The 26,072-nt window shown below is 40.9% G+C and overlaps 1 protein-coding gene across 1 annotated transcript in view; it reads left to right on the top strand.

Annotated features, from left to right (window-relative positions):
* The window catches only part of usp9 (ubiquitin specific peptidase 9), a 258,340-nt gene that overhangs the window by 44,381 nt on the left and 187,887 nt on the right, over positions 1–26,072 (top strand). Inside the window, exons 2-5 of the mRNA XM_080203847.1 lie at positions 8,125–8,378; positions 18,971–19,116; positions 19,199–19,278; positions 20,679–20,791. Of these exons, the coding sequence (XP_080059973.1) occupies positions 8,283–8,378; positions 18,971–19,116; positions 19,199–19,278; positions 20,679–20,791 (435 nt within the window). The 5' untranslated portion in view covers positions 8,125–8,282. The remainder of the gene's footprint in view (positions 1–8,124; positions 8,379–18,970; positions 19,117–19,198; positions 19,279–20,678; positions 20,792–26,072) is intronic.

The raw sequence follows: 26,072 nt of genomic DNA, 5'->3' as shown, positions 1-26,072 counted from the left end.
CTTTTTGATTAACTGCAAACCTACCTTCAACCTCATTTTGTTGTTGTTTTCCCTTTGTTTCTTCCTGTACAAACTTTGATTTGAAATCTACATCTTTGCGAATCGCTGCAATTTCCCTGAACCACAGGATCCAAGCCTTTTCTGTACCTATTGGAATCTGTTTCTGAACTAATTGATTATTTGACTACTTAACATTTTGTCCATTCTTTTTTGAATGGTCACTTAATCTATTCTTGGTGATTGAAGGCACAATGTTTGACCAACAGGAGAACTGAGAGGTTATATTCTGAACAATGCCATGGTTTCCATTATATCCACCTGAAGTATTACCGCTTTAATTCCACATGCCCAGTAAAGCGTATTGCACCTTGAGAAGCACCCCAGATTGATACGGATGCATTTTCAACTCTTAACGGCATTGTGATGAAATTTGTAGTTTCAAAGCTTGTATTTTTTGAGACAGAAGCTAATTGGAAAACAAAATCAGAAAGGCAATCTAAATGAGGAAACTAATACCGAAGCTATAATTGAAAATCGAAATTTGAGGAGATGCCAGCTTGGAACCATAGTGAAAGGGCACAGTCAACAGAGCTTAGATGATGATGGTCCCAGTGGTGAAGTATAGACAAGGTGAAGAAAAGGCTAGATACAAGAGAATGTGAAAATATACAGTTGCTGAGCTGTTTCTGTTACTTAAATAAACATTGGTGGATCTACATCACCCAGACCATTGTAAGTAGAATTTAGGAAGTTCTGTAGGCCACTTTTGGTGAAGACTCTGCACTACTGTTGACTGGGGATTAGGCTAAGACTAAGAGGAGCTGAAATCCTTTGAGGACAGTTTCGAAGGGATGTGTGACTGAGATTGATGCCATAAAATTTCTACAGTGTGATAGGAGGCCATTCGGCCCATCGAGTCTGCTGCAACTCACTGACAAAGCATCTTACCTAGGTCTCCTGCCTTATCCCCATAACCCCACACGTTTGCCGTACACATCTTTGGACACTATGGAGCAAATTAGCATGGCCAATCCACCTAACCTGCACGTCTTTGGATTGTGGGAGGAAACCGGAGCACCCAGAAGAATGTGCAAACTCTACACGGTCACCCAAGGCCGGAATTGAACCCTGGTCCCTGGCACTGAGAAGCAGTAGTGTTAACTGCTGTGCCGCCATATCTGCTGAGTTGACAATGAGTAATTTATAGTTTATAAACAATTGCAATTTGCCTGTTATTTGATGTTGAATTTGTTAATTGAGTTTTAAGTAGTGGTACTTAATAGTACTAAGTAGTAGTAACACTTATCCAAGATAGTATTGTTTGCTTTATTTGACTATCCTGTAATAAAAATTATTTTGTTTTAAGCCATGAAATCTTATGACCTAATTTTTCAGTAATTAATTGGGATTTTGTATTTAAAAATAAGTTTCATTTAGACCAAGGTCATAATTATATCTTGAAGTTTAAGTAGTGCCGTTAGGGTAGTAAATGCCCCTAGGGCCTACGTAGAATGCAAAAGTGGAATCAACTTTCCACTATCCTTCTATTTAAAAGAAGAACTAAATAAACTGCAGTAATTATCAGCCAATATGTGCAAACAACTGGATTATTGGAGATATTTAAAATTTATGCAGGAAGGCAAGCAAGATCAACCTGTTGCTGTACTTGTCTGCTTGTTGACATAGTCTGACAGTCCTTTTTAACGGTCCTTTATAAGCAAAGTAATATTTATACAGGATACATCCTAATGTTTAAAGCACATCTGAATAATGCTAAATCAAGCATAACATTGTTAGGTATCTTTCTTGGTGCTCAGCGGAAATTTATTCCGATGGTCAAAAAGGACCGTAGGAGGAGAGGTAATAAGCCGTGGATAACGAAGGAGGTGAAGGAAAGTGTTAAATTAAAAGCAGAGGAATTTAGAGTAGCTAAGAGTAGTGGGCGAGAAGAGGATTGGGAGAGGTTTAAATGTCAACAAAGATTGACAAAGAAGTTGATAAAGAAGGGTAGGAGAAACTATGAAGCTGGGCTAGCGCTTAATATAAAAAAGGATAGCAAGAGTTCTTATATAAAAAGGAAGAGGCTGGCTAGGGTAAACGTTGGTCCTTTAGAGGATGAGAAAGGGGACCTAGTGGTAGGGGATGGGGATATGGCTAAGGTATTGAATAACTTTTTTGTTTCTGTCTTCACGGAGGAGGACGTGAATAATTTGCCGGGTGTTAGCGATGGAAAGGTGGTAGGACTGGAGGGTCTTAATGACATTACTGTTACTAGAGAGGCGGTGCTCGACAGACTGGAGGGGCTGATTGTGGACAAGTCCCCAGGACCGGATGGAATGCATCCGAGGGTTCTGAAAGAAATGGCGGAGGTGATAGTGGATGCCTTGGTGGTTATTTTCCAGACGTCGCTGGATTCCGGGGAAGTGCCGGATGATTGGAAAACGGCTAATGTTACGCCGTTGTTTAAGAAGGGTGCCAGGCAGAAGGCAGGGAATTATAGGCCGGTTAGTTTAACGTCTGTGGTAGGTAAAATGTTAGAATCTGTCATTGAGGAGGAAATTGCGAGGCATCTTGAAGGGAATTGCTTGATAGAGCAGACGCAGCATGGTTTCATTAAAGGGAAGTCGTGTCTGACAAATTTACTGGAGTTCTATGAGGATGTGTCTAGGGCAGTGGATAGAGGAGAGCCGGTGGATGTGGTCTGTCTTGATTTTCAGAAGGCGTTTGACAAAGTACCTCAAGAGGTTATTGCAGAAGGTCGAGGGACATGGAGTTGGGGGTAGGGTGTTAGCGTGGATAGAGGATTGGTTGTCAAATAGGAGGCAGAGAGTGGGGGTCAACGGGTGCTATTCGGATTGGCGGATGGTGACTAGTGGAGTGCCCCAGGGGTCGGTGCTGGGGCCTCGGCTTTTTACCATTTATATAGATGATCTGGAGGAGGGAACCGAGTGTATGGTGTCGAAATTTGCTGATGACACCAAGATTGGGGGAACGGCAAATTGTGCGGAGGGTGTGGAGAGTCTGCAGAAGGATCTAGATAGGCTGGGCGAATGGGCCAGGAAATGGCAAATGGAATTTAATGTTGGCAAGTGTGAGGTGGTCCACTTTGGTAGGAATAATGGTAGGAAGGACTATTACTTACGTGGAGAAAAACTGCAGCAGGCGACGGTGCAGAGGGACCTCGGGGCCCTTGTGCATGAGTCGCAAAAACCCAGCTTGCAGGTGCAGCAGGTGGTCAGGAAGGCAAATGGGATGCTGGCCTTCATAGCGAGGGGGATTGAATATAAAAGTAGGGAGGTCTTGCTGCAGCTGTATAGGGCATTGGTGAGGCCGCAGCTGGAGTACTGTGTGCAGTTTTGGGCGCCGCACCTGCGCAAAGATATTTTGGCCTTGGAGGGAGTGCAGAGGAGGTTTACTAGGCTGATACCGGAGTTGAGGGGGTTGAGCTATGAGGAGAGGCTGAATAAACTGGGCTTGTACTCGTCAGAGTTTAGAAGAATGAGGGGAGATCTCATTGAGACGTATAAGATGATGAATGGGATGGATAGGATAGAGGTGGAGAGACTCTTCCCGCTCAGAAATGACAGTAGGACTAGGGGGCACAGCCTCAAGATAAAGGGGGGGTGGTTTAGAACGGAGTTGAGGAGGAACTTCTTCACTCAAAGGGTGGTGAATCTCTGGAATTCCCTGCCCGTTGAAGTGGTGGAGGCTGCCTCGCTAAATATTTTTAAGAAGCGGGTTGATGGGTTTTTGATAAGAGAGGGGATTAAGGGTTATGGGGAGAGGGCGGGAAAGTGGAACTGAGCCACAACAGATCAGCCATGATCTTATTGAATGGCGGGGCAGGCTCGAAGGGCTAGATGGCCTACTCCTGCTCCTATTTCTTATGTTCTTATGTAAGTTCAAATGAACTTGAAATGACAGGCGTCCAAATGGTTCAGATTTTGAAATTACAGCTAAACAGTTTTGCTATTTTCAGTTGCTAGGTAAAGGGATGCCTGGGAATTTGTCTAGATTTGCATGGATAGTTTGAAAATGACCAAGTGTTGTAGTGCGCTGTCGGGCTGAGACATCTGAATGACAAAGAATGAGGTGGGGGTGTGGTGAGGGGAGGAAATACTAATTTCAGAATTTGAAGAATGGAGGGCAGAAAGAGGGTACGGAGGCCTTTAAGTCAGAACTTGCACACGTTTGAATTTTGGATGTGCTCTAATGAGGTCTAGTTATTTAACCATGATTAAGTATGGCATCACAGCTGAGCAAAACATCCACATGTGCGTGCTTTATCAATCAGCCAGAATATTGCACTTTGATTTTAATATGCAGTTCTCTTCCGCTTGGCATTAAATCTGTAACAAAAACGAAATAAAGTGGGTGCTGGAAATCAGAAATAAAAGCAGAAAATTTTGGTAAAGCTTGACAGGACTGGCAACAACATGGGAGTCCTTTCAGATCTGGAATGAAGTTTTAAAATACTTCAGATGAAACTGTTAATATATTACATACAAGCCAAGATTGACAAAATATTTGTGTTGAAATTATCATCTTTATTGCAACACTACAACACACACAAGACATTGTACTGTGTACAGTTTTTGTCTCCTTATTTGAGGAAAGATGTAGTGACATCAAAAGTTCAGAGAAGATTCACTTGGTTGATTCCAGAGGTATGGAGCTTGTCTTAGAAAAGATATTGAGCAGTTGAGGCCTAGTCTCTCTCAAGGAGATCTAAGTGAGGTATATCAGATGATAAAATGTATTGACGAAGTAGATATGGAGCAGATGCTTCCTCTTGTGGGGGAGAAGTTGGAGACAGAGTGGCGGTTTGCACGAATAAATTGAGGCTGACGGTTTTGGGAAGAATCATGATAGCAAGACTTTAAAGGTGGGAATGGGGAAATAGTATCAGTTAACATGAGGAAATGGATGCTTCTCTTGTGGGGCAATCTAGAACAAGAGGTCGAGAGGCCACACTTGGAAAACCATGTGCAATTCTGGTCACCCTATTATGGAAAAGATATTATTAAACCAAAAACAGTGCAGAAGAAGTTTACTAGGATGCTACCGGGACTTGATGGATTGAGTTATGAGAAGAGGCTGAATAGACAGGAACTTTCTCTCTGAACACAGGAGGCTGAGGGATGACCTTGGAGGTCTATAAAATAACGAGGGGCATAGACAAGGTAGATGGTCAATATCTTTTCTCAAAGGTAGGGGAGTCTAAAACTAGAGGGCATAGGTTTAAGGTGAGAGGGGAGAGATACAAAAGTGTCCAAAGGGGCAATTTTTTCACACAGCGTGGTGAGTATCTGGAACAAGCTGCCAGAGGTGGTGGTAGAGGCAGGTACAATTTTATCTTTTAAAAAGCACTTAGATATTTACATGGGTATGATGGGTATGTGGGGTATGGGCCAAATACAGGTAATTGGGATTAGTTTAGGGGGATTAAAAAAAGGGCGGCATAGACAAGTTGGGCTGAAGTGCCTGTTTCCATGCTGTAAATCTGTGTGACACTGAGGTCATAGTTTTAGGGTAAGGGATAGCAGGTTTAAAACAAATGAGGAGAAACTACTTCTGAGTTGTGAATCTGTGTAATTCACTACCCGAGTGCAATGAATGCTAGGACATTGAGTAAATTAGAGGAAATTAATTTTTAATTAGCAATGGGTTGAAGGGGAGTGGAGTTGAGGCCAAGACAAGATCAGCCATGATTATATTGTATAGTGGAGCAGGCTGAGGGGCTGAATTGCCTATTTTTGCTCCTTGTTCTTATGCACACTTGATGATATTTGAGTCTTCCCTTGCCAACTGCCTTATGCCATACCATCACATTTCTTCCATCTCTTTCATATCTCTCCATCCCACCCCTTTCTATGCCATCCATATTGCATGTTCCATCTGTCCTGTGTCATTTCAATGCCCATTACTCCCCTTCATTGCCTCCCTCCCCTAGATGCCATTCCCCTTCCCACTCAGTGCCATTTCTCCAACTCATCACTCACAAAATAAATCCACCAACAGTTGCTCCTGTTACAGTAACGTTTTGTTGTAACATTGAGGTATCGAGTTGTCTAAATACAACAATTTTTAATCTATTTGGTATGAGTTAGCTGGAACAAAGGGCGAATAATCCTAAACCAGCAAATGCATGGACCCCTTGAACTAACAGTTCAGATGAGTTTGGATAGACAACTGCATGTTATTATACAATGGGAGCCGTTTTTATATAAACTGGTCCTGCACTTGTGTAATGTCCTAAATGATGTAAGGAAAGCTGAATTAGTTTAACAGCTATTGTGTAAGCCCTTACCTCACAATTGCTTGTAATTATATATGATTCTATATTTTGATACGTCATGAAGTTCATGGACTATTAGTTGGTTTTAATTATTCCTGACTCACTAGATGCTGATGGCTGATTTATTTCCTTGTCTATCTGGTGGTCAAATTGAAGTGTTAATGACTAAAGTAATTGCAGTTTTTTTTTAAACTCTGCCCTGGTTTACCATTTTAGCCACTGCTGTAACCAGTTTTTCCTTCCTGTTACTTAGTTTATTACTTGTTTTCCCTGAAAATCTTTCATCACATTTTGACCCACTAGTTAAATTGTACATTCACAAAATTTGCCTTGACTTGTAAAAGCAGTTGGACACTCAGTTTGAGTGATTTAGGCAGTAATCTGATAGATTTATGGAAGTATAAACACATATGAACAAGCGAGTTTAAGGTTATGGGTGACAGACGGGAAAGTGGGGTTTAAGCTGCATTACGTCAGCCATGATCTTTTTGACTGGTGGAGATAGGCTCAAGGAGCCTAATTCACTTATTTATTTGGTTCTTGCAAAGGCATCACTGGTGGCACTTCCCCGTGCTTTGAAATGTCTATTATAGTTTGTCCAAGCCTTGGAAGCATATGTGAGCATAGGGTTCATTCTGCCTGATGAATAGATCTGTATGTCAAGTTTGAGATCCTGGTTCTCATATACTCTCAATTGGCTGAAAGCTGTGGGCACATTAGAGGCTATGGTGAATTTTGTTGTCTATGACTGCCTTCATTGAGAGGAGTGTACTAAGATGCGCAAACTGGTGCACATTTCCAGAATCTTGCCACTAATCTTCCTATCAGTTGGTCAGCATTGAAAAGTTTCCAGCAGGATTTCTTTGGTGAGGAGACATATGCTTTAAACATTCTTTGGTGTCCAATGCATCTATGTTTTGGAGATAGAACTTAACCAATTTCTCCTAGTTATATTTAATTATACTGGATTACGAGGTCAAGAATGATCATATGTGGTCATGTCAAGCATGACCTTGTAGAATGAAGTTGAAATATGAAATAAAATAGTTTGTACTCTGCCTGAAGACTTGTCTTGTCTGATCATCCCGAGATTTTACTTAGTTTTGTAAAATCATTGGTGGCTTGCTGTTGTCTTCAGAGTGACGATGCAGGTCCCCTTATTTCTTGGGGCTGTTCTCAATAGCCCTGTTCAAGCTACCATTTTTGAGAAATAACCCTTGACTATGTGCTTGAGTTGAGGGCACAGACTGTGAAAGCCAAGCCTATTAATGTTCTCACTTGATACTAGGGTTAATTGACACTAATCAGGAATAGGTTACCTGGGTCGTTGAAATTAATGTGTCCCGACTATTGTACCTGCTGACCTTGGCTAACTTAACACCAAATTTGGGGTTATGGTTTTTGTATCTTAGTACCATCCACATGTTGACATTGTTAGCTCCAAACCATTTAAATGTTGATATCTTTAAGATTAATCTTTATCAGAACCTTATATTGTAGGCACTTCCCATATATTTTCAGGGAGAATGGTACATTTTTTTCCAATGACACTCAATCATTCTTAATCATTGGCGTAGTTGTTAATGCGTATTTATTAGCAGTTTTGTTGGATTGCCATAATGTGACAGTAGTACTGATGGTCTCTACCTCTTCACTAGTTGATTTTTAGCTTTTGTGTATGAATATACCTGTGAAAAGCACCAAAGATCCAAATTATTGGTTAAGTTCTGTTATTGATGGTTGACATCTATTTCAAAATATGTACAATATTTTTCAGTGTTGGAACTTAATGAATTCTACAAATTAATTTATTTGCTTTGTTTCAGGCTGTGCAATGGTCTCTGCAAAACAACCTGGGCTCGAGGTGGTGCTTTTATGTACAGATCTAAATTGGTTTCTCATTTTCATTGAGGAGGCAGTTTATTTTTCTCTTTCAACAACCACATAGCCAGACAAAATTGCAAAGATCTGTCCTGTGTCGAGTATGACAGCCACGACCCGTGGCTCTCCTGTAGGAGGGAATGACAACCAGGGCCAGGCGCCTGATGGACAGTCCCAGCCTCCTCTCCCACAGAATCAGGTAAGCATTTAACCTTGAGTATTTCACATTTGTCTATTCGTAGGCAGAGAATTTTTTTGTATCACCAATACATGTCTAATTGAAACGTTATGCACAATAAATCCATTTCTGAAAAGTTCTCTTGCATCAAAGCCACCCCCTCAAAACAAAAGTTTGAATTAAGAACGGTAAATGCTAGTTCCATTGCAAGGACTTTGAATTACAATGTTAGCTCTGCCTTTATTTTTCACCGATATCTAACCAGTTGAGTGTTTCCATGATCTTATAATTTGTATGCTGCGTTGAGGCCAATTGGAGTGTGGAAGTATTTTATATATTTGAAGGGAGCAATAGTGTGTAGGTCAGATGTTCCTGGAATTTATTTTCAGAAATGTATTTGACACAAAAACAATGCATTGTGGGAATGATGCTGGACTGCAATTATAATAAGTAGGATTTGAGGCGGAAGGATAATCTAAGGGAAGCAAGGAGGTAATTGAGCTTGTGCGGGACATGAGTTCAGCCATAAGTTTGGCCGCAGCTAGAATATTGTGTCCAGTTCTGGGCACTGCATTTTAGGAAGGATGTGAAGGCACTGGAGAGAGTGGAGTATAGATTCATGAGCATAATTCCAGATATGAAGATAGTTTGGAGAAATTAGAACTGTTTTCCTTGGAAAAATAAAGATTGAGAGGTTTAATAGAGGTATTCAAAATCATAAGGGGAATGACAGAGTAAATTGGAAGAAACTGTTCTCACTCATGAAAAAATTAAGAAAGAAGGCACGGATTTAGAGTAATTGGTAAAAGAAGCAAAATGAAAAACTTTTCACATGGCAGGTCGTTAATATCTGGAATACATTGCCTGAGTGTGGAGGAGGCAGAACCGGTTGAAGCATTCAAAAGGGAATCAGACTTTCCTTTTGAAAGGAAGAATGTGCAGGGTTATGAGGAGAAGGTGGAAGGATACAAAGTGAATTGCTCATTAGAAAGTTAGTGCCCTCCTGTGCTGTAACAATGCTGATTCAAAGCACATGCTCATTTTGGGAGTGCAGCAGGAATCCCAAGTTATCTTCTCTGACTGAAAGAAATTCGTCTTGACCTATTATAACATCCCAGTAAATGAAGGCAAAGCACACTTCTTTTGTCTTTATATTCCTCTTAATGAGGGGAAGTGACGCTGGCTTGGTGCTGCTGCAGCCTTTCCCATATATCATTGCTCCCTCTAGATGTTACTATTTGTTCTTTCTCCACTGTTTTTTCTCTCTCATCCACCTCTGAACTTATTTTTTCTTCATGGGAAAAGAGCATTTATTACCCTTGTCAGTGTCTTCGAACAGATGGTGGGAACTGTCTCCATTCCATGTAGTGTAGATACATGGTGTTATTAGGTAGTGATTTTCATCTGGAAAATTAGATGAAGAACAGCAATACGTTTCCAAATCAGGTGTTGTGTATCTTTGGAGGGGAACCTGAATGTGATACTCCTATCCACATATCCCCTTCTAATTCTCCTCTACAGAGAACTGAGGCCTGAGCTCATTGAATATCCCCCATTCTCTCCCCTGCCTACTCTGTCCCTTGCCTTTCTCGATATCTGTCTCTACTCTTTCCCCACCAGCCCCCAGTCTGTCATTACCAATCCTTTCTGTCATTTCCCCTCCCAAAACATACAAATCCCATAATCACATGGGTATTGTACCTGCTTTATATGAATACTGGACTTGCTCTTGAAGTCAATGTGTGAACCATGAGGGATATTTAAAAGTTTATTTGGGTCACACGCTGCTTTTCTGAACAACTTTAAATTCTTTTTTTTTAATTTTGATCGCAGTTTGTCAACTTCTTGTGTTAATAATTTCCCATTCAATTTTCATGACAATATGACATGTTATAATCAGCTTTGACTATAAAGTGACTGGAGTTTTTTCCCCCTCCGTCAAATAATCTTTTGGGCATGAGACAACTTCAATGATTCTCTTGCCAAATAACATTTTTCGGATCAAAGGAGCTGGACATTTTGAGGACTCAGCAGCAGCAAGTTGCTCCTGGAGGTGATGGTTACAAGGAGGAAAATTTAGAAGGCAATATTGCAGAGTTGGAAATTTTCCCTGCCTAAATTGGCAAAAGACTATGTTAGTGGCAGACGTGGATATTGGCAAGCTAGGAGGTAAGATAGTGATATTTTGTGACAGGATGCATGTAGATGGACAGGATCAGATCTTAAAACACAAGCTGTAAGGATCAAGGGGGCAATATGATGGGTAAATGTTTGGAAAGGAAGGGGAGGCGGTTATTTTCTTTAGAGAAGGAGGATGTGAAGAGCAGCCTACGTTTATGTAACTCCTTATACAGAACAAGTTCTAAATTGCTTACTATAAATTTAGTGCCTGAATCCAAAGAAGAAAGTTTGTTAACTCAGCAGTGTCCTGAGCTTGTTATTATCCATCAACTCTGCTGAAAGTCCACGTCATTCAGGGGAATGGGCAACATCTGTGCAATTGTATTTATATTTGTTTTATTGTTTGTCTTATGCACTGTATGCTAGTGGAGAGCTGGGCTGGTAATCTGTCTCCATAAACCTGCTGACCTCTTCCTAAATCTTTTGTGATGAGAGCAGAGTGTTCATTGGCATTCCACCCCAAGATCTTGACTGAGTCACATCACATTGGAATCTGCACTTTACATTGATATTAAGGAACAGTGAATTGGGCGCATTTATCTGACTACCTGCGTTTCTCAAATAATTTTGTCTCCCTCTGTAGTATTTAGAGGTGCAAGGTAAAGAAGTTTGAATATAATCTCATATATTTTGAAAAGCCTATCATGGGTCAAGTTGCATGACTTGTCATGTTGGAAAACTCTGGCATTTTAAATTCACTAAGTTTTATTTTGCTTTGGTTGCAGTTTGAATTATTGATGTATATGTTCCATCCAATTTGTAAAACTGCCCATGTCATGAAATGGCAAACGATCTGGCCAGTTCATGAAACTGGCATTTTGACCACCCAGTTCATGAAATGACCAACTTTTGTGAACACAAAATTTCATTCACAAATGTATAATAATTCTGTTTATTGTCCCTTTCATCCAGTATTATATCTGAGCCATTTAGATGGAGCTTATATTCATCAATGCTTACAATATAGCAAGAGCAAATAAACCTTCATGCATAATGTATTTTTATTCAATTGCACATTCATTGAGACAACTAAACATTTCAAATTCATTGGTTTGTGTTCTGTTATATTGCATTCAAGATCAAACCTAAAACATTCAGATAGCTAATATACCATGTTTATAAAAACAGCATGAATGCAATTTATGCATATGTAGCATTTCAGTACTGTCCACACAACATTTGTGGCTGAGACAGGTACTGTTGCAGCAGAGACCTGCTTTCAAGAAGCAACATTGTCTTGACAACAGTTACTCTTGCAGTCTCATAGATGATCTGGAGGAGGGGGCTGAGTGTAGGGTAATGAAATTTGCTGATGGCACGAAGATGAGTGGAAAAGCAAATTGTGTGGAAGGTGCGGAAAGTCTGCAGAGAGATCTGGATAGGCTGAGTAAGTGGGCGAGGACCTGGCAGATGGAGTATAATGTTAGCAAATGTGAGGTTATCCACTTTAGTAGAAATAATAGGAGGGACTATTATTTCAAGGGCGAAAAGCTGCAGCATGTTATGGTGCAGAGGGACCTGGGGGTCCTTGTGCACGAATCGCAAAAACCCAGTCTGCAGGTGCAGCAGGTGATCAAGAAGGCAAATGGAATGTTGGCCTTTATAGCGAGGGGGATAGAATATAAAAGCAAGGAGGTCTTGCTGCAACTGTTCAGGGCACTGGTGAGGCCGCAGCTGGAGTACTGTGTGCAGTTTTGGTCGCCGCATTTGTGAAAGGATATATTGGCCTTGGAGGGAGTCCAGAGAAGTTTCACTAGGCTGATAGCGGAGATGAGGGGGTTAGCCTATGAGGAGAGATTGAATAGAATGGGCCTGCACTCGTTGGAGTTTAGAAGACTGAGGGGGGATCTTATAGAAACATATAAGATAATGAAGGGGCTAGATAGGGTAGAGGTAGAGAGATTCTTCCCGCTTAGAAAGGATAGCTGGACTAGAGGGTACAGCCTCAAGATAAGGGGGGGAGGGTGCAGTTTAGTTCGGAGTTGAGGAGGAACTTCTTCACTCGAAGGGTGGTGAATCTCTGGAATTCTCTGCCCGTTGAAGTGGTGGAGGCTACCTCGCTGAATATATTTAAGTCATGGGTAGATAGGTTTCTGATAGACAAGGGAATTAAGGGTTATGGGGAGAAAGCAGGAAAGTGGAACTGATCCACTTCAGATCAGCCATGATCTTGTTGAATGGCGGGGCAGGCTCAAGGGGCTAGATGGCCTACTCCTCCTATTTCTCATGACACATCTGGAGGCCTTACCCATTGTAGAAAACTTTGAGCATATACAATCTTGCAACGACTGAGCTGTACTGGTGGAACATCTTCTGCACTTAGTCCACTGTACTGCCCAAATTCAGAATGATTCCTGGCAAATTGGACTGAAAATTTGCTTAGTGGCAGGACATAGGCAGAGGGTGATGGTTGCAGGTTGATTTTGTGACTGGAAGCCAATCCAGTGGTGTACTGCAGTGATTGATGTTTCATCCTTTGCTGTTATTAATGTACACAAATGATCTAGTCGTGATTATGGAGCTGTGATCAGTAAATTTGCAGGTGACACTAAAATTGGTGGTGTGGGAAATAGTGAGCAGGAAAGCTTTAGATTATAGGCTGTATAGATGGGCTGGTCATGTGGACAGAACAGTGGCAAATGGAGCTTAACCCTGAAAAGTGAGATGTAATACATTTTGGGATGACTAACAAGGCAAGTGAATATACAACAAACAGTCAGATGCTAGAAAGTACAGAGGACCAGAGGGACCCTTGGGTGGGGGGTGGGGTGTGTGTGTGTGTGTGTGTGTGTCCAGTGGTCCCTGAAGGCAGCAGGGCAGGTAGATAAGGTGGTTAAAAAGGCATATGGGATTCTTGCCTTTTATTAGCCAAGACACAGAATATCAGAACAAGGAGATTATGATGAAGCTATATAAAATGCATGTTAGGCCACAGCTAAAGTACTGTGCACAGTTCTGACTGCTACACTATAGGAAAGATGTGATTGCACTAGAAGGGGTGCAGAGGAAATTCACCAGGATGTTGCCTGGACTGGCATGTTTCAGCTATGAAGAAAGGCTAGTTAAGCTGGGGTTGTTTTCCTTTGAGTAGAGAAGGCTGAGGTAGGACCTGACTGAGGTGTATAAAATTGAGGGATACAGAAAGGAAGAAACATTTCCCTTAGTGGAGGGATCAAAAACCAGGGGGCATAGATTTAAGGTGAAGTGCTTGAGATATAAAGGGGGTTTGAGGAAAAACTTTTTTCATCCAGAGGGTGGTGGAAATTTGGATTCACTACCTGAAAGGATGATGATGGTAGGGGAGGGCCCTTACAACATTCAAGAAGCATTTAAATGAGCCCTTGAAATACTAAAGCTGGAAAATGAGATTAGAGTACTTAGGTGTTTGGCTGGTGTGGACACGATGGGCACAAAGTCCTTCTGCTGTGCTGTAAAATTCTGACTGTTTGTCTTTTAGCTGTTCCAGTGTGTAACTAGTCCCATCTGATGCCAGCACCACATCTATAATATTTGGTGGGTCACCTCGACTGTGGTCAAATGATGACACTGGGACTGGAGACTTCCTCAGCACTGACCACGTTTGGTGGCCCAGGGGCCAAATTAAGGTCACCTATGGTGATGGTTCTGGGATTCACTCAATCGTCCATGTTGGATGGCCCAGATGCTGACTTTTTATGAGTCGTGGTGGATGGTTCTGAGGCCAGCTCAGAATTGTTCCAGGAGGATGGTTCAGGGGTCAGCTCAGGGTCAGGATTTTCCAGATACTCATTTAGAAGTCTTTCCAGATCATTGGCTGTGGAGATTCTGTAGAAGTCATCTTGCAAAATTTATGAGGCTGCACCTTGGTTTGTTTCCATAGAGTGCTTGGTAAAGAATCATCTTTATAGCCTTGTGGTAACTGCTGTTCGTTGCCCACTGAACAAAATGAACACCATAGCTCCATTGGACAGAGCCAGACCATTAGTTTCAGCTTCACATCACCACTGAGCCTTAACTGAGGTTGTCTGGGATGCCCATTCTTCCCAGAGCATTGCTAGTTTATAAAAACATAACATAAGAACATAAGAAATAGGAGCAGGAGCAGGCCACCTAGCCCTTCGAGCCTGCTCCGCCATTCAATAAGATCATGGCTGATCTGTCGTGGCTCAGTTCCACATTCATGCCCTCTCCCCATAACCCTTAATCCCCTCGCTTATCAAAAACCCATCAACCCGCGTCTTAAAAATATTAAGCGAGGCAGCCTCCATCACTTCAACGGGCAGAGAATTCCAGAGATTCACCACCCTTTGAGTGAAGAAGTTCCTCCTCAACTCCGTTCTAAACCGTTCCCCCTCCCCTTATCCTGAGGCTGTGCCGCCTAGTCCTACTGTCCTTTCTGAGCGGGAAGAGTCTCTCCACCTCTATCCTATCCATCCCATTCATCATCTTATATGCCTCAATGAGATCTCCCCTCATTCTTCTAAACTCTTAACGAGTACAAGCCTAGTTTATTCAGCCTCTCCTCATAGCTCAACCCCCTCAACTCCAGTATCAGCCTAGTAAACCTCCTCTGCACTCCCTCCAAGGCCAAAATATCCTTGCGTAAGTGCGGCGACCAAAACTGCACACAGTACTCCAGCTGCGGCCTCACCGGTGCCCTATACAGCTGCAGCAAGACCTCCCTACTTTTATATTCAATCCCCCTCACTATGAAGGCCAGCATCCCATTAGCCTTCCTGACCACCTGCTGCACCTGCAAGCTGGGTTTTTGCGACTCATGCACAAGGACCCCGAGGTCCCTCTGCACCGTCGCCTGCTGCAGTTTTTCGCCACGTAAGTAATAGTCCTTCCTACCATTCTTCCTACCAAAGTGGACCACCTCACACTTGCCAACATTAAATTCCATTTGCCATTTCCTGGCCCATTCGCCCAGCCTATCTAGATCCTTCTGCAGACTCTCCACACCCTCCGCACAATTTGCCGTTCCACCAATCTTGGTGTCATCAGCAAATTTCGACACCGTACACTCAGTTCCCTCCTCCAGATCATCTATATAAATGGTAAATAGCTGAGGCCCCAGCACCGACCCCTGGGGCACTCCACTAGTCACCAACCGCCAATCCGAATAGCACCCATTGACCCCCACACACTGTCTCCTATTTGACAACCAATCCTCTATCCATGCTAACACCCTACCCCCAACTCCATGCCCCCTTACCTTCTGCAATAACCTCTTGTGAGGTACCTTGTCAAACGCCTTCTGAAAATCAAGAAAGACCACATCCACCGGCTCTCCTTTATCCACCGCCCTAGACACATCCTCAGAACTCCAATAAATTTGTCAGACACGACTTCCCCTTAACGAAACCGTGCTGCGTCTGCTCTATCAAGCAATTCCCCTCAAGATGCCTCGCTATTTCCTCCTTGATGACGGATTCTAACATTTTACCTACAACAGACATTAAACTAACCGGCCTATAATTCCCTGCCTTTTGCCTGGCACCCTTAAACAACGGTGTAACAGTAGCCGTTTTCCAATCTTCCGGCACTTCCCCGGAATCCAGCGATGTTTGGAAAATAACCACCAAGGCATCCACTATCACCTCCGCCATTTCTTTCAGAACCCTCGGATGCATTCCATCCGGCCCTGGTGACTTGTCCACAATCAGTCCCTCCAGTCTGTCGAGCACCGCCTCTCTAGTAACAATAATGTCATTGAGACCCTCCAGTCCTACCACCTTTCCATCACTAACACCCGGCAAATTATTCACGTCTTCCTCCGTGAAGACCGAAACAAAAAAGTTATTCAGGACCTCAGCCATTTCCCCACCCCCTACCACTAAGTCCCCCCTCTCATCCTCTAAGGGTCCAACGTTCACCCTAGCCAGCCTCTTCCTTTTTATATATTTATAAAAACTCTTGCTATTCTTTTTTATATTAAGCGCTAGCCCAGCTTCATAGTTTCTCCTACCCTTCTTTATCAACTTCTTTGTCAATCTTTGACATTTAAACCTCTCCCAATCCTCTTCTCACCCACTACTCTTAGCTACTCTAAATTCCTCCGCTTTTAACACTTTCCTTCACCTCCTTCGTTATCCACGGCTTATTACCTCTCCTGAACGACCTGTGCTGTGAACTTCCTTCTGTTGTCTGACTGAAGAATACATGGAGGTGTAGTGTCTAGAAATGTGAGATGCATCTCGGGCAACCTCAGCTGTTGCTTTGGATTTCAGAAGATGATTGATGTGGAACATGATCAGGTATTCTATGTAATGCAGTATGAAACAATAACTTCCATCCTTCATAGTCTGCATACCAACTAGGTCTATTAGTCCACGTTCATTCAAGTTGTTGACAGACAGCTTTTTCATAGCCATTCTAGCTGCTGTCTCCTGACTGCAATGCTTCACTCAGTCTCTCACAGAAACTGATGTACTGGCCTAGAAGAGACCCTGGGGTGTTTGCTTACTTTTCAGAAAGTTTCTTGGTTTTTACTATCATCGTCAGTTACAATATGGGGTTTATGTGATGCCTAGGAATGCGTCCTTGATAGCCATGTACTTAGCATTGATCTGGGTAATCTTGCCCACACCACAGAGAGATGCAGAGTTTCTGTCTAGTTTTCCAATGTACAGCAATAACCTTCTGTTCATAGTCAGCACGCCAGAAAGCAGCACTGCCCTCAATTCAGCCATCCATCTTCAGCGTTTGCAGGGATTGTGCTAGCTTGTGTAGATTTTTGTGCTTATGAAATGGCTTTCAAGAGATGCTGTCACATTTTTATCTGGGTACAACAAAGGAAAAGTGAACTTGTTACCAATGAACTGTTAACACTTAACACTTGAAATCAGTGTTCTGTCACTATGCACTGCTGTAAAGAAAGCAATTTCAGCATCTCTGGGCTCTCCAGATAACTGAAATGTTTCCTTTCGTAAATCTCCTCTCCACCTTTCCCAAAGCTGTGAATATTCTTCCTAAAGTGTGAAGCCCAGAATTGGACATCAGGCTGGAATTGAAGGCTAGCTAGTGATCTATTAAAGTTGACCATAAATTCAGTGCTTATGTCATGGCAGAGGAGGTAAGGAGAGTGCTGGTAAAGGCACTTAAGAGATCAGAATGTGGAAATCCTTGTCATTGCTGTATATCGAAAAGAGCAATGATGACCCATGTGGTGAAACCATGACATACATCCCTTCAGTCAATGAAACACCTATTTAGTGTTGCTGTCTATTTATTGTCCACCCTGCCACTACCCCTTCAGTACCACAGGCTCCAAAATTGTGCAGCAGATTTAGTCCTATTTTGAAAATGTGATGAGGGATTGATTGTCTCAAATTCACAATGAAAATTCTTTTAGCCAGGCTACTAAGAAAGGCTTTGGAATTATATGCATCGTTTACAACCATGTGGCTCCCCAAATTGCTTTGCAGCTGGTGAAATGTATTTGCTGTTGTAACTTGGGGGACATACCAGGTAATTTGCACATGGCAAGGCCTCAAAACATTGGCAATCATGTTTTGTGCTGTTGTTTGAGAGATAAGTACTTGTGATGTGGAGATGCTGGCGTTGGACTGAGTTAAACATAGTAAGACATCTCAACACCAGATTAAAGTCCAACAGGTTTATTTGGTAGCAAAAACCACTAGCTTTCGGAGCACTTGCTGCTCTTTCATCAGATGAGTGGGATTTCAGTTCACAAACAGGGCATATAAAGACACAGCCTCAATGTACATAAATATAAAAAGATAAGTACTTGTCAGGGCATAGAGGTCTATGGTTCTGCACTTTCTCGAATAGTTTTTATATCCACCAAAGATATGTTCCTCATCTAAAAAGTGGCAGTTCTGATTGCAGCGTTTGTTCAGTACTGCACCAAGTGTCAACTTAGATTTTTGTGCTCGTGTCTTGGATTGGGGTTTGAACCTCACTCTTAAGACAGCATTGTTATCACTGAGCTAAAGCTGTCACTAAATGTTACTTCTGCATTGAAATTCATGATATGAAAGTTGAGTTATGGTTTGTGCTATTTAGTGTTTTACTAAATGGCAATATCGAACCCATTGATGGACCTGCTTTTCGTTAAGAAAATTTGACAAAACACTGTTCTCTAATCTTGTTGGAATATTAATTAGATCATCGCAAGGTTTTATTTGAGAGATGTTGGTCACTATTAATTTAGTAATTTTTCTGTCTCTAAATCCAGTTGTGATCATAACGTACTGTAGAATTATAAGCACCCCAATCATTGGAATAAAGTGGACTTGGGGAAAGAAAAGTGTAGGAAAGATTAATTTCCTTAGCTGACTGGATCAAACTCTTTGGAAAATTTTAAAATATGGATTTGATCCTTAATTGAAACATTTAATGGATTGAGCATAGACCACAGTTTATGGATTGCAATAAAATCATGTTGATTGATTAAACATTGAATGTATGTTTTTCCTTTGCAACAGACCTCTTCTCCCAATACATCAAGTGAGAACTCACCAGTGAGCCCTCCTGATGAACAAGGTCAGGGTGATGCACCTCCTCAGCTTGAGGAGGAAGAGCCGGCATTTCCTCATACTGATTTGGCAAAGCTGGATGATATGATTAATAGGTGAGTGCAGCTAGATTGACAAATTAAATAAATTGCTAATTCTTGTGCATGTTATTCTAACTTGCCTTTTTGCTTCCTTTAGACCTCGTTGGGTAGTTCCAGTGTTGCCTAAAGGTGAATTAGAAGTTCTTCTAGAAGCTGCTATAGATCTTAGTAAAAAAAGTAAGTTTTGAAATGATGTTATGTATACTGAAGAAATTAGTGACTTGGATTTTAGAATACAAACAGGCAGACTTGTTGAAATATTACAAGAATTGAGGAAAATGCCTTAGTTTTAATCATGTGAGGAAAAACTGTAGTTTTTATTTTGGAGAAATAATGTTATTCGGAGAGCCATCTATAAGCAATGGTTTACTTTTGGTTAACTGTTGCTCCTGCCTTATGGTGTTTGATCTAGAATGATTCATTTTCTTGGAAGCTATGAATTATAATATTTTCAAAGGGAAGATAGAATTTTTCTATTCAAAGTCTTGCACGATGTAGGTGATATCTTCTTCGTAAGAGATTTTTCATTTATCTGGCTCAAAAGCATATCCATGCACTCTTGACCTAGCTTGAGAAAGCTATTATATATTTTGTTTTGCATATAATTGCATGATCTATAAAGCACAGAAACAGGCCATATGGCTCAACTGGCCCTGGCTGGTCTTTATGCTCTGCATTAGTTTTCCCTTAGACGCATCTGTGCTTGTAACCTTAGTTGGGCGCAAGTTCTGTATTTTAACTACTTTGGGCAAGGAAGTCTGTCCTGAATTCCCTATTGGGCTACCTTAAATGTACCACCTGAGTTTTGCTCCCCAACACACTAGCTAAAACAGTTTCTCTACTTGTATTCTCTCTCACAAATTTTTTTCCAGGTCAATCCGTGATTTAGTGCCATTAACTTTCATGGGCTCAGCAGTCTTCCAGTTCTTGGAAACTGATCATGGCACTTGGTGAATTTCCTTGGTCAGTATCAGCTGCATTTATGCTTGTGTGGTCGGACTGCAATGAAGAATGATGAGTCAGTGTTCAGGCAAACTAGTATCAACTAGTCAAAAATGAATCCACCAGATGTCTGAACAAAAATTTTTCGTTTTGAAGATCTGATATGATGCATCGCAGTGGAACAGCTTCTGCAGTAAAACACAATGTCTTATCTCAGATGTGGCATTCTTTCTCATTATTTGATAATATTTGTGATCACTCTAAAAGTACTCTGTGCTCCCTGGCTGCACTAATCGTCATATCAGTTGGAAGATTTAATTTGAAGCAAGTAATGCTATGCTGAATGTGTTTTTTCCTATTTGGAGGGTTTATAAAACCATCCAGTTCATCAAACTTGAAAACTTGCATAAATCCTCAGTGTCTTGAAAAGTAAGTTTTCTGTAAAGTACTGCAGCTGAGGGGGACATTGTTAACTCTCTTCTGCAGGAATATTATGGAAATTATAATGTATGGTAATTACATTATACAGTTTAATTATAATAACATTTGTTTCTAAGGCATTTGACTATTGTTGGGGAATTGATCATTCAGATGGCCAGTAGTTTTGATGAGATGTAATTTTTTTCATTTTCAAGGTCTTGATATCAAAAGTGAAGCATGTCAGCGCTTTTTTCGTGATGGCCTCACAATTTCCTTCACAAAAATTCTAACTGACGAGGCTGTGAGTGGTTGGAAATTTGAGATCCATGTAAGTATTTTGCTTGAGGTATAGTTCATTTAAATTAATGAAGCTTGTATTTATTTTAGAACAGAGTATCAGGCCCTTAGCATTTCATGCTAAATTAAACGTTACTTAAGTAAATGCTGTCTTTTTAAGCATCTATACAATTGAACTGTCACAAATATTTTCTTCAACTTCACATACACATTCATAATATGGTTTTTGTTTTGAAAAAGGCAACCCTTGCAGCAACTATCAGAAGTTTTTTTTCTCTATTCTCACAAATGTGGCATTTTAAATAAAGATTTTGCTGTGTGGATCAGCATTGTCCACTGTTTAATTTCACAAAAAATTAGCAGGTTTAACTGTTGGCTTTTGAGTTTACAAATGTGAGGCAATGTATTTTAAGAAGATAATCAAAGAGTGTGTAGATCAATTTAGGTACCAAAGGATGTGCAGGGACTAATGCAGATATGTAGATTCGAAATTCTTTGGAGATGCAGGTAGATAAAGCCTCAAGATATCATTTTGGGCCTAATGAATAGGGACAAACAGTAAGACAAATAGATTCCACGCAAGGCAGTGTTTGGATCATAGTTAGTCTCATAATGGTTTTGCATGATGGAAAGAATGTTTAAAAACTATTCCCTGGTTCACTAATGTATGTTATGGAAGAAATCTATTGTCCTTACCTGGTCTGGCCTATATGTGGCTCCAGAGTCACAGCAATGTGGTTGACTCCCAACTGCCTGCCAAAATGGCCTAGCAAGCCACTCAGTTCAAGGGCAACTAGGGATGGGCAAAAAATGCTGACCAGCCAGCAATACCCATGTGTCTCAAATGAATTAAAGTCCTATTAAATTCATTGAGTTATGTTTATTCTAGATCGAGTGCCTAAAAGATTTTTAATGATTTCCTTGGTGATGACATAGAAAGTCTTTTGATTTTGGTGTTGCAGCTTAATAGGAGGAAGATCAAGGCACATAGCCTGGATGATGACCTAATCCAACACTTAAAACCTGTTAGTGAATCATTTCTTGAATTTTGCAGAAAAGTTTTTATCTTGCTGGGTGGGTGAACAGAAGTAAGATTTTTGATTCCCCTAACACATGAGCTGTTGCTAAATTATCAGGCATCTGGTGCTGGATGAACTAAAATTTCCCCCAGTTAAATATTGAGAAGCATGCAGCCCGTTATTTTTAGACCGGCTTCAGTCTTGTTTCCTAACAATTGATTTCATCCCCCTCCCTGGTAACAATTCGAGATCAAGCCAGCATGTTTGCAATTTCAGTGTCACGTTTGATCCTCTGACTTCTTAATTGTGGCACTACGAAGGTTACTCATCTCCACCTGCATAATACCACCTTGCCGTATCTTATCTGCTGCTGAAACCATCATGCATGCTTTTGTTACCCTCTGAACTTGTATTCCAACACACACATGGCTGCTCTTCTACTTTCTACCCCCTCCATACACTCTGCTGCCCGTGTCTTAACTTACAAGTCCCCCATCACCCATGTGCTCACTGACCTTATATTGGCTTCTGGCCAAATCACATTGTGATCTTAAAATTCGAATCAATGTTTTCAAGTCCCTTCATGGCCTTGTCCTGCCTTATCTCTCTAGTCTCTTCCAATCCCACAATTTTGAGATATCTGCACTCTAATTTTCAGATGTGTTTGACACTCAAATTGCCTCTGCATGGCTTAGGAAGCCATTCAGTTCAAGGACAAATGAAATGAACAACAAATGCTTGCTCTGCCATAATGTCAAATCCTATGAAAGAATAAAGGGAAAAAGAACCTCCCTAATATCTGCATTCCTCTGATCTTGGCTTTTTGAACAACCCTTTCATTATTGCTCCAGTATGGCCTCTGGCTTGAGTTACCAAAGGTCCCAGCTTCTGGAATTCCCTTCTTACAACTCTATCACGCTACCTGATCTTTATTGAAAACTGGTTCCAATTCTTTGTCTCACTCAGTAACTACTTTTAACCCTGTCTTTACTTTCTTTTTGTAGCAGCTTGCTACCCATTCTGCTATTTTCACATGTTCCAACTTTAGTCATGCATCTGCTTTGCAGCACCATACTGAAGGTGCTTTGAGAATTCAAATATGTTACGTACGTTATGTTTGTCTACCCTGGTACTTGAAGTTTTATACTTTGTTCAATTGCAGCTAAGTATATTGAGGCTGGAAAAGTGGAAAGAACTTTCAAAGATTCTATTTAATCAGTGCTGCACTGTCAAAATTAATAAAGAAATTTGCTGTCCTATTGAAAACTAGTGCATTCACATTTTGTTCTGTCTGAGATTAAAGCTAACACATTTAAGTTGTTGCCAGAATTTTGCATTGCATAATTTGATTATTTTGCACTGTAGCAAACTTCTGCAGCAACTTCAAGATTGCATTCATCACTACAAGAAATAGGGATTGGTGTTACTATTTTGTCTAAATTATTAAGAATTCCTAACTTGCTTGAATTGTTCATATAAACAGAAAAGTAGTTTTCATAGAATCAGATTCCTAATTTGGTGTTGTTAAAAAATTTGTTAATTGTTAAACGATTTGCTATTGAAGTCATTCTTCTTGCAATGGATGCTAATGTATCATAAGAACATAGAAATATTAGCTGATGTTGACTGCATGACCTGAATCTGCTTCACGATTCAATAGGATCATGACTGATCATTGGCCTTAACTTCTCTTTCCTGCCTGCTCCTCATCTTTCTTGCTACCCTGAATCCAGAAAATCTGTTTATTTTTGCCTTAAGTATATTCACCAAGGAGCGTTCACCACTATTTGGGGGTAGAAAATCCCCAAGGTTGACCACCCTTTGAAGAAATTTCTTCTTATTGCTTTGGCTCCTTTTCCTGACACCCTGGCCGCATGTTCAAGATTCCCTGCCATGGGAAACACCCCCTGTCAAACCCCTGCAGAATCTGTATGTTTCAATGAGATTGCCTCTTATTTTTCTTCACTTTAGAAAGTATAGGCCCAATTACTCAGCTACTCTGCATAAGGCATCTCGCTCATTTCAGGAACCAACTCTTGAATCTTTGTTGCACCAAGTTCACTGAAAATATAACATTCCTTAAGAGAACAAACTGAATGTAGTGCTCCAGTGAGAACTAACCAAAGACCTGTATAGTTATAGCAAGAATACAAGCCTTGTATTCCAGTTTTCCTTGTAATCAAGTTTATTTCTCAGCGTCACAAGTAAGCTTACATTAACGCTGCAATGAAGTTGCTATTAAAATCCTCTAGTTGCCACACTCGGTGCCTGTTCGGGTACACTGAGGGGGAATTTAGCATGGCTAATGCACCTAACCAGCACACCTGTCAGACTGTGGGAGGAAACCAGAGCATTAGAGGAAACCCATGCAGACACAGCAAGAACATGCAAACTCCACACAGACAGTAACGCAAGCTGGGAGTTCAACCCGGGTCCCTGGAACTAAGAGGCAGCAGTGTTAGCCATGGTGCTGTCCTAATTGCTTGTCGAGTATGTAGACTAACATTTCGTTCCTTGCATGATTACACTCAACATCAACATTTATGGGTTTCATGTCTTTTTATAAAATATTTTGTTTTTCTGTTCTTAGAACCAAAGTGAATAACTTAATACTTACCCACATTACATGATATGCCACTTTGCTGCCCAATCACTAAGCCTGTCTATATGTCTTTATGGTCTTGTGTGTCTTCCTTGTGGCTTATGTTTCCAGTAAGCTTTGTGTTGTCAGCATAGCTAGATACTTGTCTCTTCTATCTAATGTAGCACCAAGAGCCGTTTAAGAAGTACATTTTTGAAAATATTTAGTAAAAATATTTAGAATATTCACATCTGCATCGAGGAATTAAAATCTATTTTGCTGTTGGTTTATTTCAATTACCTTTACCAGGTCTAAACAATTTAAATTTTCACAAGTTCAATTTGAGAAAAAATGAGCCTGATATAAGCATATATTATTTTTTGATCTAGACATGCTGATCTTGAATTGATCAGGCTTGGGCTGACATTTGTGCCATACAAATGCCATGCAATGACTGTCTCCAACGAGAGAAGATCTATGCATCATCCCTTGACATTCAGTAACACAATCATGCTCAACCTCTGTATAAACATCCTCGGGGTTACCATTGACCAGAAGCTGAACTGGGATAACCATAATAAATGCTGTGATTAAAAGCAGAGCAAAAGCTAGGAATTCTGTAGTAATTAACCTCACCAACTGACTTCCCAAAGCTATTCTCTATCTACAAGGCAAGTATGATGGAACACACTCTCCTTGCTGCATGAGTGCAGCTCCAATAACATTCAAGAAGCTTGACATCATTCAGGACAAAGCAGTCAACTTGACTGTTGCCCCTTCCTCAAACATTCAATCCTCCCTACTACTGGTGATGCACTGCAGAAACTCACCCAGGTTCCTTAAGCAGCACCGTCCAAACCCATGATCACTACCATCTAGAAGTACCAGGGCAGCAGATACCTGGGAACCTGACCACCAGGAGATTTTCCCTCAAAGTCGCTCACCGTCTTGATGTGGAAATATATTTGTTCCTTCACTGTCACTAACAACACTGTGGCTGTGCCTACACCTCTGGGACTGCAGCTGTTCAAGAAGGCAGCTTACCACCACCTCAAGGGCAATTAGTGATGAGCAATAAATGTTTGCCTAGCCAGTGATACCCACATCCTGTAAAATGGATAAAATATAAAGACAGGCCTAGAATAGAATTTAAAGCAAAATAAATTCTCATTCTCACTCCATCGCAGCTCTGCTATTAATTAAATCAAATGCTATCAGCTAGATTAATTTTAAATGACTGTCCTTTCTCTTTGTCCTCATTCATGATGCTACATGAATCTGGATGTACCAATCCTCACCAATAAAGATCACACCAGAGGATGATGTGCACCCTGAAGAGTACCCCACCCTCATCATCTTTGTGAAGTCGATAGAAAAAGCTATGGGTCTGAAAAATAATGTTGGAGTGGAGGAATGCAAAATTTATTGGCTCCACTTTGCTTTATTAAAAAGCTTCTTGTGATCAGCAATAACATACTTGCCAGTACTTCAACAAAAGAGTGCCTGAATGGATTAATTTCATCAGTTCTTTTCAATTACTTGGAGAAGCACACAAAAAGAATTGTACACTGGGCTTTAAAATTTATCTTTATTTCGCCAAAAAAATAAATATACTATTATTGCATTGAGGACAGTAATACCTATACTGTTTGAGCTTTCAATCTGTAGCTGAGAATGGGGTATTGTTCTGAAGTAATTTGTGATGTTAGTAG

This window comes from Carcharhinus amblyrhynchos, chromosome 15, assembly GCF_965287045.1.
Source record: "Carcharhinus amblyrhynchos chromosome 15, sCarAmb.v2.hapA, whole genome shotgun sequence".
Classification (NCBI taxonomy): Eukaryota; Metazoa; Chordata; class Chondrichthyes; order Carcharhiniformes; family Carcharhinidae; genus Carcharhinus; species Carcharhinus amblyrhynchos.
The sequence above is the reverse complement of the archived record's forward strand: the minus strand, read 5'-3'. Positions and strand labels throughout refer to the sequence as shown.